This window comes from Pleurodeles waltl, chromosome 6 (genome assembly GCF_031143425.1).
Source record: "Pleurodeles waltl isolate 20211129_DDA chromosome 6, aPleWal1.hap1.20221129, whole genome shotgun sequence".
Lineage (NCBI taxonomy): Eukaryota > Metazoa > Chordata > Amphibia > Caudata > Salamandridae > Pleurodeles > Pleurodeles waltl.
Genome location: NC_090445.1, coordinates 49,970,554 through 49,994,589, shown reverse-complemented (window position 1 = coordinate 49,994,589; position 24,036 = coordinate 49,970,554). Strand labels below are relative to the sequence as shown.

Genomic DNA, 24,036 nt, shown 5'->3' with positions numbered 1-24,036 from the left:
GTGACCTAGTCATAATGTAAGATTTCCCTGAGTTCCAATCAAGACAAAACTTAGCTAAGTCAAACCTTCATTCAACCAGCTGCATTGCATTTCAGTAGGACGTTTTGACAGGATGCATGATCAAATGTGTCCCTGAAAATTATTATTTCTGTACAGAATGCCTTGCCTTATTTAAAGGTCATGAAAGTTCCCATGCTAGTTCTGGAATAAGTGCAATGAACACTCCCAGGTATTTAAAACTGTTCCTACGGATGGGGATGTTGTGTTGCCACTCAATACAGTCCCTGGAGGGGTGCAGAGGGACCAGCAAGGATTTGTGGGGGTTTAGCATAAGGCCAGAGGCCTCTGAAAAGAAGTCTAGGATCTGTAAGATACGAGGACCGCTTTTGGCCGAGTTAGCGACATAGAGGAGAACGTCATCTGCATTGAGCGCCACGCGGTCCTCCGGTCCCACTGGTCATGACCATCCCTCAATCAGGGGTCTTCACGCAGCAGTTTCGCCAAAGGCTCAATTACGAGTGCAAAGAGCAGCGGGAACAGTGGGCATCCCTGACGTGTACCTCGGCTAATAGGGAATGGGTCGGAGACCACTCCGTTTACCTGCACCCTAGCGATCGGGTTAGAGTAGAGTAGCCTCACGAGGCCTCGAAATTTGGTCCCGAGTCCATAGCCTTGCAACACGCGGTCGAGGTAAGACCAGTCCACTGTATCAAAGGCTTTTTCAAAATCAAGTAAGAGCAGAGCCAGGGGGGGTCGAGTCAGGGCTCCACGATGCGCAAGGGCCAGGTGCAGGTGTCTGATACAATGTCTAGTACTCCGGGAGGGCATGAAACTGCATTGGTCGGGGTGTACCAATGACGGGAGCGCTTTTTTTTAGCCTGGCAGCAAGAATCGAGGACAACACCTTAATCTCAGTGTTCAGGATGGAGATGAGCCTGTATGCCGAGCAGTGTTGTGACGGAGGTTGATTCTTAGGGATCACCACAATTGTGGCAAGATCGACCCCGGAGGGGAAGCGGCCACTTCTTTCTGCCTCTTCGTACATGTCCAGTAGATATGGGCCTAGAATATCGCCACATCTACCGTAGAGTTCTGCTGGGAACCCATCTGGGCCTGGAGTCTTACCCGAAGATAAGTTAGCCACCGACTCAGTGATTTCTACCAGGCTGATAGCCTCATCCAGGTATTCTCTTACCACCTGGGAAATTTTAGGAAGGGTAATTTCGTTTAAGAGGGGGGACTCCCTCTCCCCCTGCGGCCGGGGCCGCTCCACATATAGCCGTGCGTAATAAGAAGCAAAACTCTGTGTGATTTCGCTGGGTGTTTTGGAAAGGGATCACGTTTCGTCTATTATCTCCGGGATAACCCTGTCCCCCAAAGGTTGTGTGGCCAGTCAGTGTGAGAGTTTCCCATTTGTTTCTCCCCAACCATACACTCGGGCAGCCGACGCCCTCCAAATGTGTTTTGCAGACCCTAACACCAGGTGTTTAATCTTCTCTCGAACCCTAATTAGCTGCCTCAGACAAGAAGCTGAAGCAGAGTTTGAGTGCGAGCGCGGGCCTCTAGCTCTGACACTCGGAAATTGCGGGCACGCTCATGTATGCGAAGGAGATGTTTGGCGTGCCCTCTGAGGGTAGCCTTACATGCCGCCCAAACTATACCAGGGGACCGGACTGACCGACCCACGTTCTGTTCAAAGTACTGTGTGAGGTGGTTTCTGACCACTGGTGTTTAGTCGCCATCCTGCAGGTACCAAGCGTTCAGGCACCATGTTGGACGCCGAGAAGGATCTGTACCGCCTATTCAGATTTGAACTGGTGCGTGGTCCGAGACCCCCATGGGGCAAGATTTCAGCCCCAGTGACATTGACAACGTCTAGCGCTGGCATGAACACAAGGTCGATTCGGGCGTGCGTCCCATGAGCCGCTGAGGTGTGTGTATACTGTTGCATCCTAGGATGCCAAGATCTCCAAACCTCGCACAGGCCAAGACTCTCCGCTCAGCCACTCAGGGTCAATGTCTCCGGATACATCCAGTCTGGGATCCAGGACGGCATTGAAGTCTCCTCCTATTAGTGTAGCTCCCTGAGGGGGCCCAGCCACCACCTGGCGGAGTGAGAGTAGAAAGGCGTCAAACACGGGCGGAGGGACATATGCACATACGAGGCTGAGCGGCAGCCCATGGAGCGACCCAGACACCGCAAACGATCTACCCTGCGTGTCGGACTGTGAGGCTGTGATCACCATGGGCAATGAGCGATGAAGAAGAATGGCCACACCCCTGGAGAAACCCGGGTGGTAAACTTTATCGTCCCCCCCTTGCAAGCATGGGGCATTTAGTCCCAAGAAGGTGTGTTTCCTGTAGTAAGACCACTGGGGGGGGGCGTATCTACGAAGAGTGCTATACACTGCGAACCTTTTGATCTTATCTAAGAGGCCATTCACGTTCCATGAAAGGACCTGTGTCCGTGCGGGCCACGCGTGAGGGGAGCAGAAGCATAAAGATGTTGAGTTTCCGTCAATGGGCACCAGGATGACCGTCTTGAACAATAAAATAAAATTCCAAAACAAGAAAGGAAACTTACAAACACAATACCTCTTAACTGAATAATGAACTTTTCGCCCCCCCAACAACCCACCGCCCCATACTTCTACCCCGGAAGCATCTGTCGCCCAACTACCCAACAAAAACAATACAGCCAGCTAAACTGTCGTTGCAGTGGAGGGGTGGACCCCTCCTTGCAAAACGGATCATCTACAATCGATGGACAGAAGTCAAAACCATGAAAAGTAAAGAGTTTTGGTGGTGGACGGGCCACCCGGCTGCCAACAGGGCTTTGTTTCAAACTGTGCTTGTCAGCTCTGGGCAGATCCATCAAGATCTATCGGCCATAGATGAGGTCATGTTTCTTGCGTCAGCCAAGCGACGGGAACTGCCTCAGGCGGTCGCCGTCCGTCACCTGTGCTGGGTCTCGGGCCCCTCCAGGGACCCCCCCAGCCCCTGATTCGGAGCCTCGACCCTTCTCCTGTAGGGTCTCTGGGGCCCTTCAGCCCCCTGCGTCTTGAACGGGTACACCTTTGGCCCCTCCGTTGTCCCGTCCGAGCGGGCAGTCCACTCCCGGGGAAGCCCCCAGCCGGCCCAGTGGGACCCTTCCGTGACCCGACACCCTCCTCAGTCAGCCAGTCCCACGCCTCCTCCAGGGATTCAAAAAAGTAGGTCTTTCCGGCCTTAAGGACTTTTAAACGTGCTGGGAAAAGGAGAATATAGGAAAGTTGCATGGCCCTCAGTTTTTATTTAACGTGTTCATATGACCGACGCCGGGTATGGACCTCACGGGTGTAGTCCGGGAATATTAGGATTTTGTTGTTGTCCCAGTGGAGGTCAGCCGAGCTCCTGGCCTCCCTAAGGATGCTATCCCAGTCTTTAAAGTTTAGAAAATGAGCAATCATCAGTCTCTTGGGACCACCCGGGGGTTGGTGGGGGGGGCTAGGGCCCTCTACTTCAGTGATCTGGCCCACCGCATTCCTGAGATCTTGTCTGATGAGGCCCATATCCTCTCTTACCTCTCCTATCCTAGTCTCTACGGCTAGTTGTGATGATTGGATCGCCTGAAGGATGGCGTTTACCCCATTCGGCGCCGGACCTCCGGAGATCGCGTCCCCATCACTCCGAGAGGCAGCCGGTGTGGTGAACTGGTCGATCTTCTGGGAGGGCGGCGGTTGCCTGTTCGCTCTATCCTTCCCCTTATTTATTCCAGGGTGCAACACAGCCTCCCCACGCCCCGTAAAATTCAGGACTGGTTTCCAATCCCAGTGCTATCTCTTGTGTCCCCAGGTCTTAACAGGACACTTCCTGTGGGGGCAAGGGGGCTGGGGGGCCCAGGACGATCCAGGGGAGGCAATCAGTTCAGGTGGCCGCACAGCGGGCCGTCGCTGGCAAGCCCACCTTCCAACAAGCAGACCCCACCAGGGGCAGAGCAGCATCCACCTGGCCGCATCCGGCCCGCATCCAGGTGTTCCAGGTTGGCCGCAGCAGCATAGGGGCCCCTCACATCTCGAGCTGAGCACCTAAGACCTTTCAGATGTAGCATGTCACAGGGCAGCAGGGAGTCCAGCACTCCTCTTGCGGGCTCCACCACTGCTGCAGCCCGCCCTGCCGGCCCCCGCTCCAGCGGCGACCTCCCAGCAGAGCGTGCCCAGGATCCGGGCCAAACCAGCCCCAGGGGCCCCTGTCCTCACTCGCTAGGTCCAGGGCCAATCTACCAGTTGGAGGCTGTTGCCCCCACAGCCCGGCCTCTGCCCCTTATACTCCCGGCCGCTCAAGGGGAGGCTCGTGTTCCTTCTGAGAGCCGCGCCCCCGCGACCAGGCCGTTCGTTTGACTCTGCTCCGGGTGTGAGGCCAGGTCGCAGTACTTCAGGGCGCTCCTGTCCCGGAGGTAGCCACCTCATCACGCACGGCCCGAGGCCAGATCTCGGGCCGAGGCTGCCCCTTCCTCGATTAGGCCGCCGGCCCGGTCGGCCCTCCAGGGTTGGGGGCAGACAACCCATGGCCGCGTGGGGCTCCCTCTCACCTGTTGCCTCCGCTGCTCCTCGGTGGCCACCTGGAGGCTTGCGCGTTGGGACTCGGTGCCGGCTCCTCCCGGAGTCAGCACTATCTCCTGCTGTCGGCACGCTCAATCCAGGGATCAGCGCCGCACCCTGAAACACAGCCGGGAGCTTCGCTCCTCGCTTCCATCTTGGCCACGGGGACGAACACTTTCCCTGGGCTCCCGTGTCGTCTCGGTCCCAAGCGATCAAGGAGCCCGTCGGGAGCGCCCGGTAAGTACCCCAGGGCAGGAAGATAACAGCTTCTGGCGGATGACGGAGGGGTCCAGAGCACTCTCAGAGTGCGACCGCCATCTTGACGCCCGAAGCCACGCCTCGAGGTTGAGGTAGGTTTAACAAGTAACAGGGGCAGAGCTGAAAACAGAATTGCAAAACCAAGATTGTAGGTAAGTGTGCTGCTTTCGACTCCTAGCTGGATTTGTACTGTTGAACAATGTTTAAGAATTGTCCTTACAAAATCTCATCATACTCATGTCAGTTGAATCTATAGTTGTTAGATGGCTTTGGCAGATGTTCTGTCTGACAAAGTAACTTTTTCACTGCTAAGAAATAATAGATCTAGCATTCTGTCACGAACACTGCTTGCAGCTGTGCCATGATTGTGGATTGAAATTAAAAGCTTCTTTTTTTTGAAGGGGCTGTTGGGCATCCCTCACCACGTGGTCGCACAGCGAAAGGGGAAGAGGTAGGATAAAATGAGAACAAAAGACATACTAGTGGGATAAAATGAGAATAAAAGACATACTAGTGGCAATAGGAATGGAAGGCATATATGAGGTATAAAAATGAAAAAGAGAGTGATAATCAGAAAAGCTTCTATGTTGCTCTCTTAAGTCAGTCTTAGGTTTTAAGCCAGCAGCATTTTGTATCCAGGGGATAAAAAATGCTTTTTTTTTTAAATTCATCATGCAAAGGGATGTTGGCTAAAAAAGCTGAGACTAGCAAGAGGTGCCCTTTGCATCGTGGGCCACTTGGCATCTGTGGAGAAATGCCTGTAAGTCGAGTTTATGGCAGTTTGTTTTCCATTAGTGATGGGGTGGTACACTTCACATTGGTTATATGGCAAGGGTGGAGATCTCACCCTCCAATCTGCTGAAAAATGTTGAGAGGTATGCATCTATGCCTAAAGCCACATGATTATTTCTTCTGACCTGCATCCTACATGCCGCTTTCCTGTAATGTCCTCATCAGTCAAAAGTTAAAGGTAAAGCAAAGTCACTTCTGATTATGCTATCATTAAGCTAATTAGTGGTTTTGGAATCTGAAAACTCCTACCTCTTCTTTTCAGAGTGTTGGGTCCTACACTAGTTACTATGGCATGGCCATGTATATAGTTAATGCCTTGGTGCACCCCCTCACCCTACAACCTGTTCGTTTTTCTTCGATGTAATGTGTTCTAAGATCTTACTTGATTTGAAAATTGAAGGTTGGTCCTAGAGGCAGCTGCTACTTACGAACACAGCCAGTGTCTTCACTTTTCTCTTAAAAATTATTGTCATTTTGATTATCGGGGCAAGATGATCCTTTCACAGAGCTCTCAGGTTTCCCAGGTTCATACCCGAGTATCTCAGGCAGTCCAGATTCTTTGCTTGCATTTTGGTATTTCTGGCTTGTTGTTATTATGTAATACAGTGGTTCCCAACCTTTTGACTTTTGTGGACCCCCACTTTATCATTACTTGAACCCGGGGACCCGTACAGAATCATTATTGGAATCTGGGGACCCCCCCACTGAGTCATTAGTGGAGCTGGGGACCTAATCTGTTAATATTATTACATTTTCAAAGCAGTCGCGGACCCCCTGAGGGAGCTTCGCGGACCACCAGGGGTCCCCGGCCCACAGGTTGGGAACCACTGATGTAATATACAGAACTACAACATTCCCCGCAAACGTTTTCAGCTGCTTAATGGGTTATAGTTCAGGGTGTGGTCTCAACCATGCAAAATTCACGTGAGGTTGAGTGTCACGATTTTTTTTTACCACAAAGTGATATTATTGTTCGTTTTTGAGGATAATTAAAATCCTGTCTTTAAGACACACTGGCCTTTGCTAAAATATTTTACAGGCGTTGCTCATTTGCTTTTGTGAGGGTGTGTTTTCATATTACTGTATTCGTCTATGACGGCTGCACTTATATCTGGGATGTAAAGCTGTCAGCAGGAAGTATGCCCAGAGTGATGTCAGCTCCTAAGAATTGCAACCTGGGTGTATAGCCCAAAGAAGCATGCAGGCCCAAGTGGGTGAGGAAGGAAGGCTAGTTTTGTCAGACTCCCAGGGGCATGTATTTCCTGCCAAATGCAGGTTAGTTGACAGGTATGCTACAAGTACCAGAATGTAAATAGTTATGTATAGTTATGGCAAAAACGACAGCTGTGTTTTCACAGAACACGTAATTGCATACCTGCCAACTCAATGTGAGTAAAGTCAGTCGTTTAAAGAAGTGATCCCATTAAGAGAGAATTAACTTTTTTTTAGGGCGATATCTTTGTCTTTAAAGCGGGGACCACCATTAAAGTATTTGGTGGTATTTTAATAGGCAGGAGCATGAAACGAAGTAAAAAGAGGGTGACACCCACCAAATGTTAGTTGACAGATGTGTGTGTGCATGTACTGTGTTTGTGCATCGTTAGCCAATCCTGTTTTTTTGGCCATATGCACTTATATTAGATTTCTTTGTAATATTAAAAGAGAAACGGGAGAAACAGAATGCAGAGTATTGGTTATAGGTAGGGGTACTGCAATTTTGCTATCTCCGTTTCCTGCAAAATTATGACAGGGATGTGGAATTCCTATGGACATCTTGTTTGGGGTCAAGGGCAACAAGTTTTTATGTTTACTTTGTCCTTGGGACAAGTAGGCCCAACCCTCTGCAGCACAAACCCTTTAACTGCCTGTTTACAGAGAGTGGAACTCTCTGCAGTTGAGGTAATGTGTTTCCAAAAGATACTGCTGTTCGAGCTTGTATTTATGGTTCATTATTTGAAAGCCTTCCTTATTAGGGTGAGTGCTGTAAATAAATGTTTTAGGGTCACACTTCACTACTGACGTTGGTTCCAGTACAAAAAGAAAAAGTGTATACACATGTTTGAAAAGTTTAGGCTATGAGGCTAAGTATAATGCTCCCAGAATGCTCTCTGATTAGATGCAAATGAAGTGTCATTTAGTAAAATGTTTTGATGCATGCTGGTATTTCCCAAATATATTTCTAATGGAAAATCAGTGTAACCATTTTCAACACGATTATGGGAAGCATGAAAATAAACAAACACTGACAAAGCCAACTGATCTGACATATTTTTATAAGTCCTTTAGTTTCATCAATGCGTGTCTTGTTTTGACATGGTTTTTGTAACACTTTATTGTTGTGGGAGCTACCAGGCCCTCAACATTGTAACAAACACTGGCAAAAAAAAAAAAAAACGTTTTTGAACTCTAAAAGCACACGTTGCCACCAGTGGCATAACAAAGGCCCGCAGCCGCCCTCCAGGGGGCCCCTTCAGCACAGCACCTGCCCTGAGTGAGTCTGGAGAGGGGACTCCTCCATGTTCTTTGCAAAGGGGCACCCTCCAGTTTCGTTATGTCACTGATTACCACTGTAGTTCCTGACACTGAACAAAACTACTTTGTGTGCCAATATGCTCCTTGTGGAAGAGCAGAATGCGATCACTCACAGTAAAGCCAGCCGAAAGAGAGAGAAATAGAAGTTTAATAAAAACAAAATGTCTTTGTTAACACCAGACCTAATTAGGGACCAAGACCCACATTTAGGTAGCTTTTTGCATGTCGCAAACAGCGACTTTCGCTGTTTGCGACGTGCAAAAAGCACATTGCGATGCACAAACACAGTTTTGCGATACAGTAACTTGGTTACCGAATTGCAAAATGGGTTTGCGACTCGCAATTAGGAAGGGGTGTTCCCTTCCTAATTGCGACTCGCAGTGCAATGTAGGATTGTTTTGCGAATGCGGGCTCAAACCAATCGCAGTTTGCACCCATTTCAAATGGGTGCTAACACTTTCGCAAAAGGGAAGGGGTCCCCATGGGACCCCTTCCCCATTGTGAATGTCACTGTAAACATTTTTTCAGAGCAGGCAGTGGTCCTGCGGACCACTGCCTGCTCTGAAAAAGTGAAACGAAAACGTTTCATTTTTCATTTTTGTAATGCATCTCGTTTTCCTTTAAGGAAAACGGGCTGCATTACAAAAAAAAAACTGCTTTATTGAAAAGCAGTCACAGACATGGTGGTCTGCTGTCTCCAGCAGGCCACCAGCCCTGTGAGGGCCGCCATTCGCAAGGGGGTCGCAAATTGCAACCCACCTCATGATTATTCATGAGGTGGGCATTTGCGAAGCCCTTGCGAATCACAGATGGTGTCAGGGACACCATCCTACATTCGTATTTGCGAGTCGCAATTTGCGGGTCGCAAATCTGAACCTACCTACATGTGGCCCCAAATTCTTAAAGAAAGTCACAAAAGTGCACCCATGGTATATGTCGTACCCCTATAAAATATTTGTGAACTGTATTTTAGCATGGGTAAATACGCATGTGTAGATTTGCTCATGTGAAAATCTATTGAGCATTTACAAGTTCATTTTCCCTCCAGCCACTTTCTTCCCAACCCTGGAAGAAGTTCTAATTCTGCCATTGTCAGGAGTAAATGTCCAACCTTTCTTATTATGGGAAAATATTAGAGAGAAGCTGGTGAAAATCTTTAAAACATGCAGGTTAGTAGGTTTGCAGACTCAAAGGCATTCCAGCCCTGGAACTATTGCTTACTGCTTCCTCCAGCCCCAGTATGCAGATCTGCAGAAAGGTGGCAAAATAAGGAAATTGCTACAGTAGGGATTGAAACTGCAAGTATTCAAGCCCTACTATGGTAGTAGCCCTGGCATAATCAGAGAGGCTATTATCAGAGCTCTTACATAATGAGATTGCTGCCATAATTTGGCGTCACACTACATGGCACCAAAGGGACAAGTAGATCTTTTTACAGGACAAGTAGATTTGAGAAGCAACCTGTCCCCTGGACAAGTAGATATTTTAATAAATTCCACACCCCTGTATGAATTTGGTACGTAATCCATCATATGCAGCACGTTTGCAGAGGTTACAAAAGAAAGCGTTTCTAGCTCAAACGGATCAAAATATACTAAAAACATGCAAATGCCTGTTGCAGTACAATAGAAAACTCTTCTCAAAGTTGACTTGGCACCTTTCAATTGCCTATTGTTAAAATGAGTGTTAAACTGTCACTAATGAGATATAACTTTTGCCCAGTGTTAACCCTACACGCCTTTAGACACGATTCAAGCGTGAGAAATCACGATTTTTGAATCTAAACATGACTTCATTAGTCTCACCTAAAAGGGGGGAGGGGGATACATTCCTCCGATGTTTTTTTCAGTCTCCCACTTGTCTGCTCTAAAACGTTAGCATATATAACGTTAGCATGTGTAAAATAAAGCACTAATACTGTCGCGAAGTGTGCCTCACTACACCGCATAATTTAGTCGAACCTTCCACCTAATTTGCTCCTCCTTGTCACACAGTTGCAGTGGCCCTCGCTGTAATGCCGCGCACGCAGTAGGGGCGGTGTCATTTGGTGGTAATCTGAGGCACGAAAACTCGTGTTTGAGCGGTGACCGTTATCGGACCAGGTGACCCCCTCTCTTTCAATGACGGTGCGCCTGACCCTAACATGGCCGCGGCTGCCACGTCAAAACAAAAGTTGTTTCTATTGCGCATGTGCACGCAAGAGTTTGTAGCGGCGGGAGCTCGTTCTCGCGCACAGCGTATTATTACGGGTCAGAGGTGCTCCACTTCTCCGGAGATTGCCGAAGGTACCGCCTCCTTTTACGGAGATTGCCGAAGATTGCCCGTGTTTGCTCTGCTGTCCCAATGAGCCACGTCAGAAAGTTAAGAGGCAAAGATCCGGGAGTGTCAGAACACTGTCTGCGGTGCAGTGCTTGGAGCCTAGGACACCAGGAGCCAGAGCTGACCCAGAACAGCTAAGCACTGACCTACTATAACCAGGAGCTTGCACAGAAGAGCCAGGGTCAAGTAGGGAGTGATTCAGGGGTTAGGACAGGTGGTGACTGGGCAGTGATTGATGCAAGGCAACTGCTGGCTTCCAGGATAAGGAGGGACTTAGTCAGGATCAGCAGTAACATTGAGGTCTGAGCCAGGACAGGTAGTAACACACCTATACCTTATCCAGGTGCCAGGGTTCGTCCCAGGACAACTAATGACGAGGATGGAGCAAGGACAGATGGCCGGAGATGCCTGAGCCAGAGCATCTGGAAAGGACCTAAGGAATTCCAACAGCATCCTGACTCCAGAAGAACCACCAGTGCCAGCCAGGACCATCCTAGGAGCAAGACTCCGATAGAAGAACCAGGGTCTCCAGGAGCCGTCCCCCCCCGCAAGAGCATCAGAACCCACACGCCTTCACCGCTGACCTTTCAACATGGTGGTCTTGACTATGATTGCCCGTGTCCAGGATGGTCTGCTTCTGGCCGCCTCCATGCAAGAAAATGAGCAGGTAAGGCAAGCAGAAGATTATAGCTCAGTGCATGGCACTGGGTCAACTGCTTCTCGGCGCTAGGGAATCACAGGCCAGTTTTCAAAGATGCACACGGTTAAGGGATGCATGGGTTTTAAAGAATAATGTCATTAACGTTTTTTTAGGGGAGGCACTTATCAATAACTGACACCATTGGTCTACAGTGGTGCAATATCATTTGACCTGGTATTCGCATCCTTAATATCTGGGAGACATATCGATCCTAGAGCGCATGTGACCTGATTGATAATTTATTAGGTAGTTAAATGTAATCTAATGGTTACTTTGAGGAGATATGTAGCAGACAAGCTGAGGTGTGATTTTTGTGCCATATGATCGAGTGGGTAATGTAAAATGTTGTTGAAATGCGTTTGAAAGATTAAGACATGACTTTCTGCCTTTTGGTTGGGTTTGCACTATAGAAACACCACAAACGTTCATACATACTTGCTATGATGAGATGTTCTCCGGTCCTTTATTTAACAAGGTATAGTGAGTAGGTTAAAGTGATGTCTAATGCTTCAGGTGTGATCTTGCGGCTAGTTTAAGATGCAATCGTACTGTGTAGTTGAAAAGCACTCAGATTTAAGTTGTGATGAGCAGTAGTGGCCATATGAATGTGCTAAGGTAGCTAAGCTGAGATGCTGATTAGCACTTCAGCTGGATTGGAGCTCCTTGAATACATAGAGATGTGATACTATTGTTAATTTGAGATGTAGCCTAGTGGGTGAAATGTGGTCCACTGGCTTTGTTAGTGTATTTGAGGGGCTAAGTTGAGATGTGGTCTGGTTGTTAAGCTGATATGTGGTTTAGTTAAGATGCGGCCTAGTGGTTACATTGAAAAATGGTCAGGTGGTGGAATTCATATCCAGCTTTGTGATTGAGATGAGGTCTAGTGCTAAGTTAAGATGTTAGCTTGGTGTTGAAAAGTAGCTTATTAGCTGTGCGGAAGTGTGAGTTTGACATCTGAGATGTACACCAGGGATCAAATTGGGATGTGATCTTGTGGTTACACAGATGTCGTCCAACGATCTCTGTTTGGCAGAGATACAGAACAGGAACCTCCTGACCCATGATTTGCAGGAGTCCACTGAGCCCAGAGCTGCATGAACCTCCTGACACCAGGTCTTCAGGAAGCTCTTTTGTCGACATGCACAGGAACCACTTACCACAGAACTGAAAGAAACTACTGACCACAGATCCAAAGGCACCTTCTGACTCAGAGATGCCGGAACGCTCTGAGCTTAGAACCTCTGGAGCCTCCAGACTCCAGAGTGCACATGCAACTTCAGGCTCCTGAGTTTCACTGACCCCCCTGTCTCCAGACCCTCTTGAGCCACATGCACTTACTGGTTTCTAAGTTAGAAAAACATCTTGATTCTAGGTAACTCTCAACTCCGGGGCCACATGAACTTTCTGATGATAGATCTGCAGATCCTATCCAGCCTCAGACTCACACAAACCTCCTGATCCAAGTAGCACGTGACCTCCTGACCCCAGAGACACAGGAATCTTCTCATGTTAGATATGTAGGAGCCTGCTCTCCCAGAGCTTCAAAAACACCTTGACTCAAGATTCTCAATAGCAGCCTGTCAGAATGTCCTGTCTCCGGAGGCATCTTAGGGTGTGCACTTTCTGGCTTCTGAGTCAGTAGAATATCTTGACTTAAGCTATCTCCTAACCTTAGGCCACAGGAAACTTCTAATGATAGATCTACAGAACCGCTCCCACCTCAGATACACACAACCCAAGAGTCGCAGGACCTCCTGACGTCGCAACTTTTCCGATGCTTGATATAAAAAGAGCACCCTGTCTCAGAAATCGAGAAACCCCCTGAGCCAAGATGCTCCAAATCCTGCTGTTTCCAGGTGCTAGGGAACATCATGACCCCAGAGCCGTATCAAGTTCCTGACCCGAAAGCCACTCAAACCTCCCGACCCAGAGCTGTAGAAACCTCTTGACTCAAAGGCCACATGAATGTTCTGACCCCAAAGCTGTAGGAACCTCTTAACCCAAAGGCCACATGAACCTTCTGACTCCAGAGCTGTAGGAACTCCAAAGTCATGCGTTTCTTAGGACACAGAGAACTACAGGAACTCCCCAATCAAAAGTTGCAGAACTTCTCTACTGGAACTTTCTAAGCCAGTTGATCTGTGTGAATGCCTTTTAAACCAAACTTAATTTGATCAATTCATAATGAAGAGATAGTTGCAGAATATCCATTTATAATGAACGCATTTAGAAATGTAGTTTTGTACCTTTTTGCCTTTCCTCTTGTTGAAGTCATCAATGAACGTATCTGTCTCTTTTTCCCACAGTCGAGCCGCAATTTGCAGGAGTACCAGAACCAGGCCAAGCAGCTGTTCCGCAAGCTAAGCGAGCACTCTCCTCCCCGCTGCTCCCTGGAGGCCGGTCCCATGACATTTCAGTGAGTACAGAGTTGAGTTGCTGATGATGTCAAAATGCCATCGCCTTCCCTCTTATTACCCAACAGGCTGGAGTAATGTGGTCTGGCTTTTATTCTCAAATTAACTTACTTAAATACTTGCACCTGCCTTTTCTCAGAGGGAACTGCATGCATCTACTGCCACCCTGCCAAAAACCTGCCTGTGTTAGGCCTGACTTTTTACTTATTTTGTATCCACTTAAGTCTCCATCATATTAACCTTTTCATTCCTCTTGCTAGACTAAACAGATTACTCCTATATCTGTCAGATATACTGACAGCTTCATTCTGGATGCCACACTAGATTTTGGAGCAAAACAGCCTGGTGGAATGCTCGTTACTTGCACTTAAATTCTAGGTTTCCTCATTGCAACTGCGAAATAGTCTCTGCGACCGGCTTTTCTGCCCGGTATTCTCTTTTTCACATTATTTGCCTGTTCAGTTTCCTCTGAGAAGTATCTTCAGTTCACTGTGCATGCATATACCATAAGGACTGAGTAAAAGTCGCACAGTTTTAATTTCAGTTCACCAAAGACCTTCAGCAGCGTTGCCACCTATGTTGATGTGCTGCAACTACTATAAAAAGAGCACCTCAGAGCTCCTTTTAGGACTGGGAGTCTTCAATGGCATAAGCTTACTTCCCCATATAAAGTGTGTAAACATTATCAAGTCATGCCTGCATCACAACCTTTTGACTAGCAGCCCTCGGGGCGATCCAGGAATGGAGTAACATGCTGGGCTGGTGGTGACATGAATTGACTAGTTCGAAGCCTCGCATGCAAGTGGTTACATTATCACTGTTGTTCACCTCAGATTTGTTTTACGTAACGGAAAGTTAGTGCTGCTTCACCCAACGCTGTGATGCTCTTTGAATAACAGAGAGTCAAGAACACCAGTGCCAAACTGGAAGATCTCTGCCTTGGCATCAATAAGCAGCAATTTACCCTACTTCAGTCACCAGAGATAAACAGAGAGTAGGCCTCGATTGTAATCAAGGTGAACCTCTATCCACCAGTTGGGATCTGGCAACCAGGCAAGGTGAGACCCAGGCCTTGTTTTGTCTCTTCGACAGTCTTTGTTCCAACCACTCCAGGAGGAGCTGGTAAATTGTATCAGCATGAAAGGCGGCCAACATGTGCTTAAGGACTGCGGGTCGCCCACGATCCCTAACACAGGCAGGTTCTTAATGTCTAGCAAAGATGACTCTGTGTAGCAGATGGAACTCCATTATGTTATGTTATGTTAAAAGGATTTATTAAGCGCACTATTACCCAGAGGTGTCTTGGTGCTGGCTCTGCTCAAGAAAAAGGATCAGACCACTAGTTAATCAAAAGCCAAGTTTTTAGCTCCTTCCTCAATGATGGTAGATTGGGTACTGGTGTAATGCGATGAGGAAGAAAGTGCCATATTTTAGCAGTGCCTGTTATAAAACTTCTTCCTCCCCCCAAGTTCACCTGCTTCAACTTGGAGAACCAACGTTTTTTTTGGCCCTGGAGGAGCTCAGCTTCCTGCTGGTTTCTGTTGGAAATGGCCCTTTTTGCAGGCCTGTAAACCAAATGCTACTAGTGGGCTTGCAGCACTGATTGTGCCACCCACATGAGTAGCCCTGTAAACAAGTCTCAGCCTGCCATTGCAGTGTCTGTGTGTGCAGTTTTAAACTGCCATTGCGACCTGGCAAGTGCACCCATTTGCCAGGCCTAAACCTTCCCTTTTACTACATGTAAGGCCCCCTAAAGTAGGCCCAAGGCAGCCCCATCAGCAGGGTGTAGTGCATTTAAAAAGTAGGACATAATACGGTATGCTTTACCTGTCATGATAGTGAAATACAGCTAAATTCGTTCTTCATTGTTGAAAAGACTGTCTCTCCCAAAGGGTAACACGGGGCTTGCCTTGAAATGTCTTTTAAGTGTCATTTTGCACTGGGAGCAGAGCAAATAGAGATATGAAGTTTGGGGTCTCTGAACTCACACTTTAAAAATACACCTTTTGGTGAAGTTAGTTTTTAAATTGTAAGTTTGAAAATGCCACGTTTAGAATGTGGACATTTTCTTGCTTAACCATTCTGTGCCTCTGCCTGTTTGCTGAATATACGTCTGGGTCAATATGACAGTTCGGCTGTTTGTGTATTCACTCTAGATAGTCACACAAAGGTAGCTGAGGTGTGCCCTGCATATCCTGATGGCCCATCACCAGGCTGATGGCTCTTCCTGAGCTAGAGTGGTAGGAGGAGCTGACACTTGCACCTGAATAGTGTTGTGCCTGTCCTCACACAAAGCAGTCTCCAACTCCCTGGAGTGTGTCTGGGGCCAGGGCAGGGAAAGGCAGGGTCTTGTGCACTACAAATACTTCTCTTTGAAGTTTGCGTACTTCAAAGACAGAAATGGGTATAAGTACTGGACCTCTGACACCACATGGTTAGAACACTTCTTGTAAGGAAATGTCTCCTTGGCATGGTGTAGGAAAGTACCATCTTGCCTGGCATGTTACCCCCATTTTTCACTGTATATATGTTGTTTTAGTTGTATGTGTCACTGGGACCCTGGTATCCAGGGCCCCAGTGCTCATAAGTGTGCCTGACTGTGTTACCTGTGTAGTGACTAACTGTCTCACTGAGGCTCTGCTAATCAGAACCTCAGTGGTTATGCTCTCTCATTTCTTTCCAAATTGTCACTAACAGGCTAGTGACCAATTTTACCAATTCACATTGGCATACTGGAACACCCTTATAATTCCCTAGTATATGGTACTGAGGTACCCAGGGTATTGGGGTTCCAGGAGATCCCTATGGGCTGCAGCATTTCTTTTGTCACCCATAGGGAGCTCTGACAATTCTTACACAGGCCTGCCACTGCAGCCTGAGTGAAATAACGTCCACGTTATTTCACAGCCATTTTTCACTGCACTTAAGTAACTTATAAGTCACCTATATGTCTAACCTTTACCTGGTAAAGGTTAGGTGCAAAGTTACTAAGTGTGAGGGCACCCTGGCACTAGCCAAGGTGCGCCCACATTGTTCAGAGCCAATTCCCTGAACTTTGTGAGTGCGGGGACACCATTACACGCGTGCACTACATATAGGTCACTACCTATATGTAGCTTCACAATGGTAACTCCGAATATGGCCATGTAACATGTCTAAGATCATGGAATTGCCCCCTCTATGCCATCCTGGCATTATTGGTACAATTCCATGATCCCAGTGGTCTTTAGCACAGACCCTGGTACTGCCAAACTGCCTTTTCTGGGGTTTCACTGCAGCTGCTGCTGCTGCCAACCCCTCAGACAGGTTTCTGCCCCCCTGGGGTCAAGCCAGGCTTGTCCCAGGATGGCAGAACAAAGGACTTCCTCTGAGAGAGGGTGTTACACCCTCTCCCTTTGGAAAATGGTGTGAAGGCAGGGGAGGAGTAGCCTCCCCCAGCCTCTGGAAATGCTTTCTTGGGCACAGATGTGCCCAATTCTGCATAAGCCAGTCTACACCGGTTCAGGGACCCCTTAGCCCCTGCTCTGGCGCGAAACTGGACAAAGGAAAGGGGAGTGACCACTCCCCTGACCTGCACCTCCCCTGGGAGGTGCCCAGAGCTCCTCCAGTGTGCTCCAGACCTCTGCCATCTTGGAAACAGAGGTGCTGCTGGCACACTGGACTGCTCTGAGTGGCCAGTGCCACCAGGTGATGTCAGAGACTCCTTCTGATAGGCTCCTTCAGGTGTTAGTAGCCTATCCTCTCTCCTAGGTAGCCAAACCCTCTTTTCTGGCTATTTAGGGTCTCTGTCTCTGGGGAAACTTTAGATAACGAATGCAAGAGCTCATCCGAGTTCCTCTGCATCTCTCTCTTCACCTTCTGATAAGGAATCGACTGCTGACCGCGCTGGAAGCCTGCAAAACTGCAACAAAGTAGCTAAGACGCCTACTGCAACTCTGTAACGCTGATCCTGCCGCCTTCTCGACTGTTTTCCTGTCTGTGCATGCTGTGGGGGTAGTCTGCCTCCTCTCTGCACCAGAAGCTCTGAAGAAATCTCCCGTGGGTCGACGGAATCTTCCCCCTGCAACCGCAGGCACCAAAAAGCTGCATTACCGGTCCCTTGGGTCTCCTCTCAGCACGACGAGCGAGGTCCCTTGAATCCAGCAACTCTGTCCAAGTGACTCCCACAGTCCAGTGACTCTTCAGTCCAAGTTTGGTGGAGGTAAGTCCTTGCCTCCCCACGCCAGACTGCATTGTTGGAAACCGCGTCTTTTGCAACTACTCCGGCATCCGTGCACTTCCGGCGGAAATCCTTTGTGCACAGCCAAGCCTGGGTCCACGGCACTCTAACCTGTATTGCACGACTTTCTAAGTTGGTCTCCGGCGACGTGGGACTCCTTTGTGTAACTTCGGGTGAGCACTGTTTCACGCATCCTCGTAGTGCCTGTTTCTGGCACTTCTCCGGGTGCTACCTGCTGCTGAGAGGGCTCCTTGTCTTGCTCGACGTCCCCTCTCTCTCCTGGTCCAATTTGCGACCTCCTGGTCCCTCCTGGGCCACAACAGCGTCCAAAAACGCTAACCGCACGATTTGCAGCTAGCAAGGCTTGTTGGCGTTCTTTCGGCGGGAAAACACTTCTGCACGACTCTCCAAGGCGAGAGGGATCCGTCCACCAAAGGGGAAGTCTCTAGCCCTTTTCGTTCCTGCAGAAACCTCAGCTTCTTCTGTCCAGTAGAAGCTTCTTTGCATCCACAGCTGGCATTTCCTGGGCATATGCCCATCTCCGACTTGCTTGTGACTTTTGGACTTGGTCCCCTTGTTCCACAGGTACCCTAGATTGGAAATCCATCGTTGTTGCATTGTTGGTTTGTGTCTTTCCTGCATTATTCCTCTATCACGACTTCTTTGTCTTTGGGGGAACTTTAGTGCACTTTGCACTCACTTTTCAGGGTCTTGGGGAGGGCTAATTTCCTAACTCTCATTATTTTCTAATAGTCCCAGCGACCCTCTACAAGGTCACATAGGTTTGGGGTCCATTCGTGGTTCGCATTCCACTTTTGGAGTATATGGTTTGTGTTGCCCCTATCCCTATGTGTCCCCATTACATCCTATTGTAACTATACATTGTTTGCACTGTTTTCTAAGACTATACTGCATATTTTTGGTATTGTGTACATATAACTTGTGTATATTTGCTATCCTCTCACTGAGGGTACACTCTAAGATACTTTGGCATATTGTCATAAAAATAAAGTACCTTTATTTTTAGTATAACTGTGTATTGTGTTTTCTTATGATATTGTGCAAGTGACACTTGTGGTACTGTAGTAGCTTCACACGTCTCCTAGTTCAGCCTAAGCTGCTCTGCTCAGCTACCATTATCTATCAGCCTAAGCTGCTAGACACCCTATACACTAATAAGGGATACCTGGGCCTGGTGCAAGGTGTAAGTACCCCTTGGTACTCACTACAAGCCAGTCCAGCCTCCTACATTGGTTGTGCAGCGGTGGGATAAGTGCTTTGAGACTACTTACCACTCTTGTCATTGTACTTTTCATAAGAGAAAAATATACAAAACAAGTTCAGTGTGTGTACACATTGCTAAAAAGTTTTGCATTTCCTCTTTTCACTCTTTTCTAAAGTGCTGAAAAGTACTTCTAAACTTTCAAAAAGTTCTTAAAAGTTTAAAAAGTTTTTTTTCTGTCTTTCTAAAAAAAAATCTGAAAACTTTTTTCTCTTTTTCTATCACTTTAACTCTCTCTAAAAATGTCTGGCACAGGCCAAAATGCTGATCTGTCCAAACTTGCATATGATCACCTTAGCTGGAAAGGAGCAAGGAGTCTCTGCATAGAGAGAGGTTTGAGTGTAGGGAAGAACCCTTCCTTGGAATTGTTAATTAACATGCTTAGAGAACAAGATAAGGCAATAAGTGCCCCATCTGTTGAAAAAGTAGCTAATGGTTCCCAATCTGATCCAGGGACTCCCCCAGGAAAAGATTCAGGAAAGAAACTTCCTAGCCTGCCCATTACTAGACAGTCTAGCATAGTTGGTACTGAGGTGGAGTCACATCATCCAGATGATGTGCTCTCACATTACACTGTCAGCCAAGCTGTTAGGGTGGCTTCTGTAAGGGACAGGTCTCCTTCTGTTCATTCCCATCATACCTCTGTATCTAGGAATGTCCCTCCCACCAACCCTGATGACAGAATGTTAGAGAGGGAACTCAATAAGTTGAGGGTGGAACAAACCAGACTGAAGCTTAAAAAGCAACAGCTGGATTTGGATAGACAGTCTTTTGAACTAGAGAAGGAAAGACAGAAGTTGGGTTTAGATACCCAAGATGGCAGCAGCAGTATTCCCCATAGTCATCCTGTAAAAGAGCATGATTCCAGGAATCTGCACAAGATAGTTCCTCCTTATAAGGAGGGGGATGACATTAACAAGTGGTTTGCTGCACTTGAGAGGCCCTGTGTTGTACAGGATGTCCCTCAAAGGCAGTGGGCTGCTATCCTATGGCTATCATTTAGTGGAAAAGGTAGGGATAGGCTTCTTACTGTGAAAGAAAGTGATGCCAATAATTTTACAGTTCTTAAGAATGCACTCCTGGATGGTTATGGCTTAACCACTGAACAATACAGGATAAAGTTCAGAGAGACCAAAAAGGAGTCTTCACAAGACTGGGTTGATTTCATTGACCATTCAGTGAAGGCCTTGGAGGGGTGGTTAAATGGCAGTAAGGTTACTGACTTTGAAAGCCTGTATAACTTGATCCTGAGAGAGCATATTCTTAATAATTGTGTGTCTGATTTGTTGCACCAGTACTTGGTGGACTCTGATCTGACCTCTCCCCAAGAATTGGGAAAGAAGGCAGACAAATGGGTCAGAACAAGGGTGAACAGAAAAGTTCATACAGGGGGTGACAAAGATGGCAACAAAAAGAAGGATGGTAAGTCTTCAAACAAGGGTGGGGACAAATCTAAAAATGAGTCTTCATCAGGCCCACAAAAACACTCTGGTGGGGGTGGTGGGTCCAAATCCTCCTTTAATCAAAACAAAGAAAAGAAACCATGGTGCTATTTATGTAAAGTAAAAGGCCATTGGGCAACAGATCCCAGTTGTCCAAAGAAAAGCACCAAGCCTCCTGCCACTACAACCCCTACTGCTACCCCTAGTGTCCCTACTAATAGCAGTGGTGGTGGGAGCAAACCTACTAATAGCCAATCCAAGGGAGTAGCTGGGCTCACTATTGGTAACTTAGTTGGGGTTGGTCTTGTTAGGGAGACCACAGAGGCTGTGTTAGTCTCTGAGGGTGCTATTGATTTAGCCACCTTAGTTGCTTGTCCCCTTAATATGGATAAGTACAAGCAGCTACCCCTAATAAATGGTGTTGAGGTTCAAGCCTACAGGGACACTGGTGCCAGTGTGACTATGGTCATAGAGAAACTGGTCCACCCTGCACAACACCTACTTGGTCACCAGTACCAAGTAACCGATGCTCACAACAACACACTTAGCCACCCCATGGCTGTTGTAAATCTCAACTGGGGGGGGGGGGTTACTGGTCCAAAGAAAGTTGTGGTAGCCACAGATTTACCTGTAGACTGTCTACTAGGAAATGATTTGGAGACATCAGCTTGGTCAGATGTGGAGTTGGAGGCCCATGCAGCAATGCTGGGCATCCCAGGGCATATGTTTGCTTTAACCAGGGCTCAGGCCAAAAAGCAAAAAGGACAGGGAAGCTTGGATCCTGGAACAATGGACCAAGTGCTCCCTAAAGCTAGGGCTAGTAGAAGCAAACCACTTCCTACTATCCCTCCCTCTATAGTGGATTCTACTTCTGAGGAAGAAGAATTCCCTCCCTGTGCAGAACCTACACCAGAGGAGCTTGAAGCAGATACTGCTGAGCTTTTGGGTGAAGGGGGGCCTGCCAGGGAGGAGCTGAGTGTGGCACAGCAAACCTGTCCCACATTAGAGGGTCTAAGACAGCAAGCTGTCAAACAGGCTAATGGGGATGTCAGTGACTCTCACAGAGTTTACTGGGAGGACAACCTCTTGTACACTGAGCATAGGGATCCTAAACCTGGAGCTGCCAGAAGATTAGTGATCCCTCAGGAGTACAGAAAGTTCCTCCTAACTCTTGCTCACGACATTCCCCTAGCTGGGCATCTGGGACAAATGAAAACTTGGGACAGGCTTGTTCCCTTGTTTCATTGGCCTAGAATGTCTGAGGACACAAAGGAATTTTGTAAGTCCTGTGAAACCTGTCAAGCCAGTGGCAAGACAGGTGGAACTCCAAAGGCACCCCTTATTCCACTGCCTGTGGTTGGGGTTCCCTTTGAAAGGGTAGGGGTTGACATAGTTGGCCCCCTTGACCCTCCTACTGCTTCAGGCAATAGATTCATCTTGGTGGTAGTGGACCATGCCACAAGATACCCTGAAGCTATTCCTTTAAGGACCACTACAGCTCCTGCAGTGGCAAAGGCCCTCCTGGGAATATTTTCCAGGGTGGGCTTCCCAAAGGAAGTAGTATCAGACAGGGGAAGCAATTTCATGTCTGCATACTTAAAGGCCATGTGGAAGGAGTGTGGTGTAACTTATAAATTCACTACACCCTATCATCCACAAACTAATGGACTGGTGGAGAGATTTAACAAAACTCTCAAAGGCATGATTATGGGTCTCCCTGAAAAACTCCGCAGGAGATGGGATATCCTTTTACCATGCCTCCTTTTTGCCTACAGGGAGGTACCCCAGAAAGGAGTGGGCTTCAGCCCCTTTGAACTTCTTTTTGGACACCCTGTTAGGGGTCCACTAACACTTGTGAAGGAGGGTTGGGAACAACCTTTAAAAGCTCCTAAGCAGGATATTGTGGATTATGTACTTGGCCTCAGATCAAGGATGGCTGAGTATATGAAAAAGGCCAGTAGAAACCTTCAGGCCAGCCAAGAGCTCCAGAAGCAATGGCATGATCAGAAGGCTGTTTTGGTTCAGTACCAACCAGGGCAGAAAGTGTGGGTCTTGGAGCCTGTGGCCCCAAGAGCACTCCAAGATAAATGGAGTGGACCCCACACAATTGTTGAGAAAAAGGGTAAAGTCACCTATTTAGTTGACTTAGGCACTGCAAGGAGTCCCCTTAGGGTACTCCATGTAAACTGCCTGAAACCCTACTATGACAGGGCTGATCTCACCCTGCTCATGGCAACTGATGAGGGACAGGAAGAAGACAGTGATCCTCTACCTGATCTCTTCTCCTCCACAGAACAAGATGCTCTTGTGGAAGGTGTAGTTTTGGCTGATTGTCTTACTGCTGAGCAGAAAGACAATTGCATTAATCTCCTAGATCAATTCTCTGAACTCTTCTCTACTGTGCCAGGTACCACTTCTTGGTGTGAGCACACTATAGATACTGGAGACAGCTTGCCTGTCAAAAGTAAGATCTATAGGCAGCCTGACCATGTCAGGGACTGCATAAAGCAAGAAGTCCAGAAAATGTTAGAACTAGGAGTGGTTGAGCACTCTGAAAGTCCATGGGCTTCTCCGGTGGTACTTGTACCAAAACCCCATTCCAAAGATGGAAAGAAGGAAATGCGGTTTTGTGTAGACTACAGAGGTCTCAACTTGGTAACCAAAACTGATGCTCACCCTATACCCAGGGCAGATGAGCTCATAGATACACTGGCATCTGCCAAGTATCTAAGCACTTTTGACTTGACTGCAGGGTATTGGCAGATCAAATTGTCAGAAGATGCTAAACCTAAGACTGCATTTTCAACCATTGGAGGACATTACCAGTTCACTGTAATGCCTTTTGGATTGAAAAATGCACCTGCCACTTTTCAGAGGTTGGTGAACACAGTCCTGCAAGGGCTGGAGGCTTTCAGTGCAGCATATTTGGACGATATAGCTGTCTTTAGCTCCAGCTGGGATGATCACCTGGTCCACCTATGGAAAGTTTTGGAGGCCCTGCAAAAGGCAGGCCTCACTATCAAGGCTTCAAAGTGCCAGATAGGGCAGGGTAAGGTGGTTTATCTGGGACACCTTGTTGGTGGGGAACAGATTGCACCACTTCAGGGGAAAATCCAAACAATTATTGATTGGGTTCCCCCTACCACTCAGACTCAGGTGAGAGCCTTCCTAGGCCTCACTGGGTATTACAGGAGGTTCATTAAGAACTATGGCTCCATTGCAGCCCCTCTTAATGACCTCACATCCAAGAAGATGCCTAAAAAGGTATTATGGACAGCAAACTGTCAGAAAGCTTTTGAGGAGCTGAAGCAGGCCATGTGCTCTGCACCTGTCCTGAAAAGCCCTTGTTACTCTAAAAAATTCTATGTCCAAACTGATGCATCTGAATTAGGAGTAGGGGCAGTCCTATCACAACTTAATTCTGAGGGCCAGGATCAACCTGTTGCTTTTATTAGTAGGAGGTTGACCCCTAGAGAAAAGCGTTGGTCTGCCATAGAG

The 24,036-nt window shown here is 47.7% G+C and overlaps 1 protein-coding gene across 1 annotated transcript in view; it reads left to right on the top strand.

Moving 5' to 3' along the window:
* Positions 1-10,454: 10,454 nt before the first annotated feature.
* LOC138299168 (vesicle-trafficking protein SEC22b-like) overlaps positions 10,455-24,036 on the top strand; it is a 38,788-nt gene continuing 25,206 nt past the window's right edge. The window contains exons 1-2 of the mRNA XM_069237253.1: positions 10,455-11,148; positions 13,488-13,597. Coding sequence (XP_069093354.1) covers positions 11,074-11,148; positions 13,488-13,597 — 185 coding nt within the window. The 5' untranslated portion in view covers positions 10,455-11,073. The remainder of the gene's footprint in view (positions 11,149-13,487; positions 13,598-24,036) is intronic.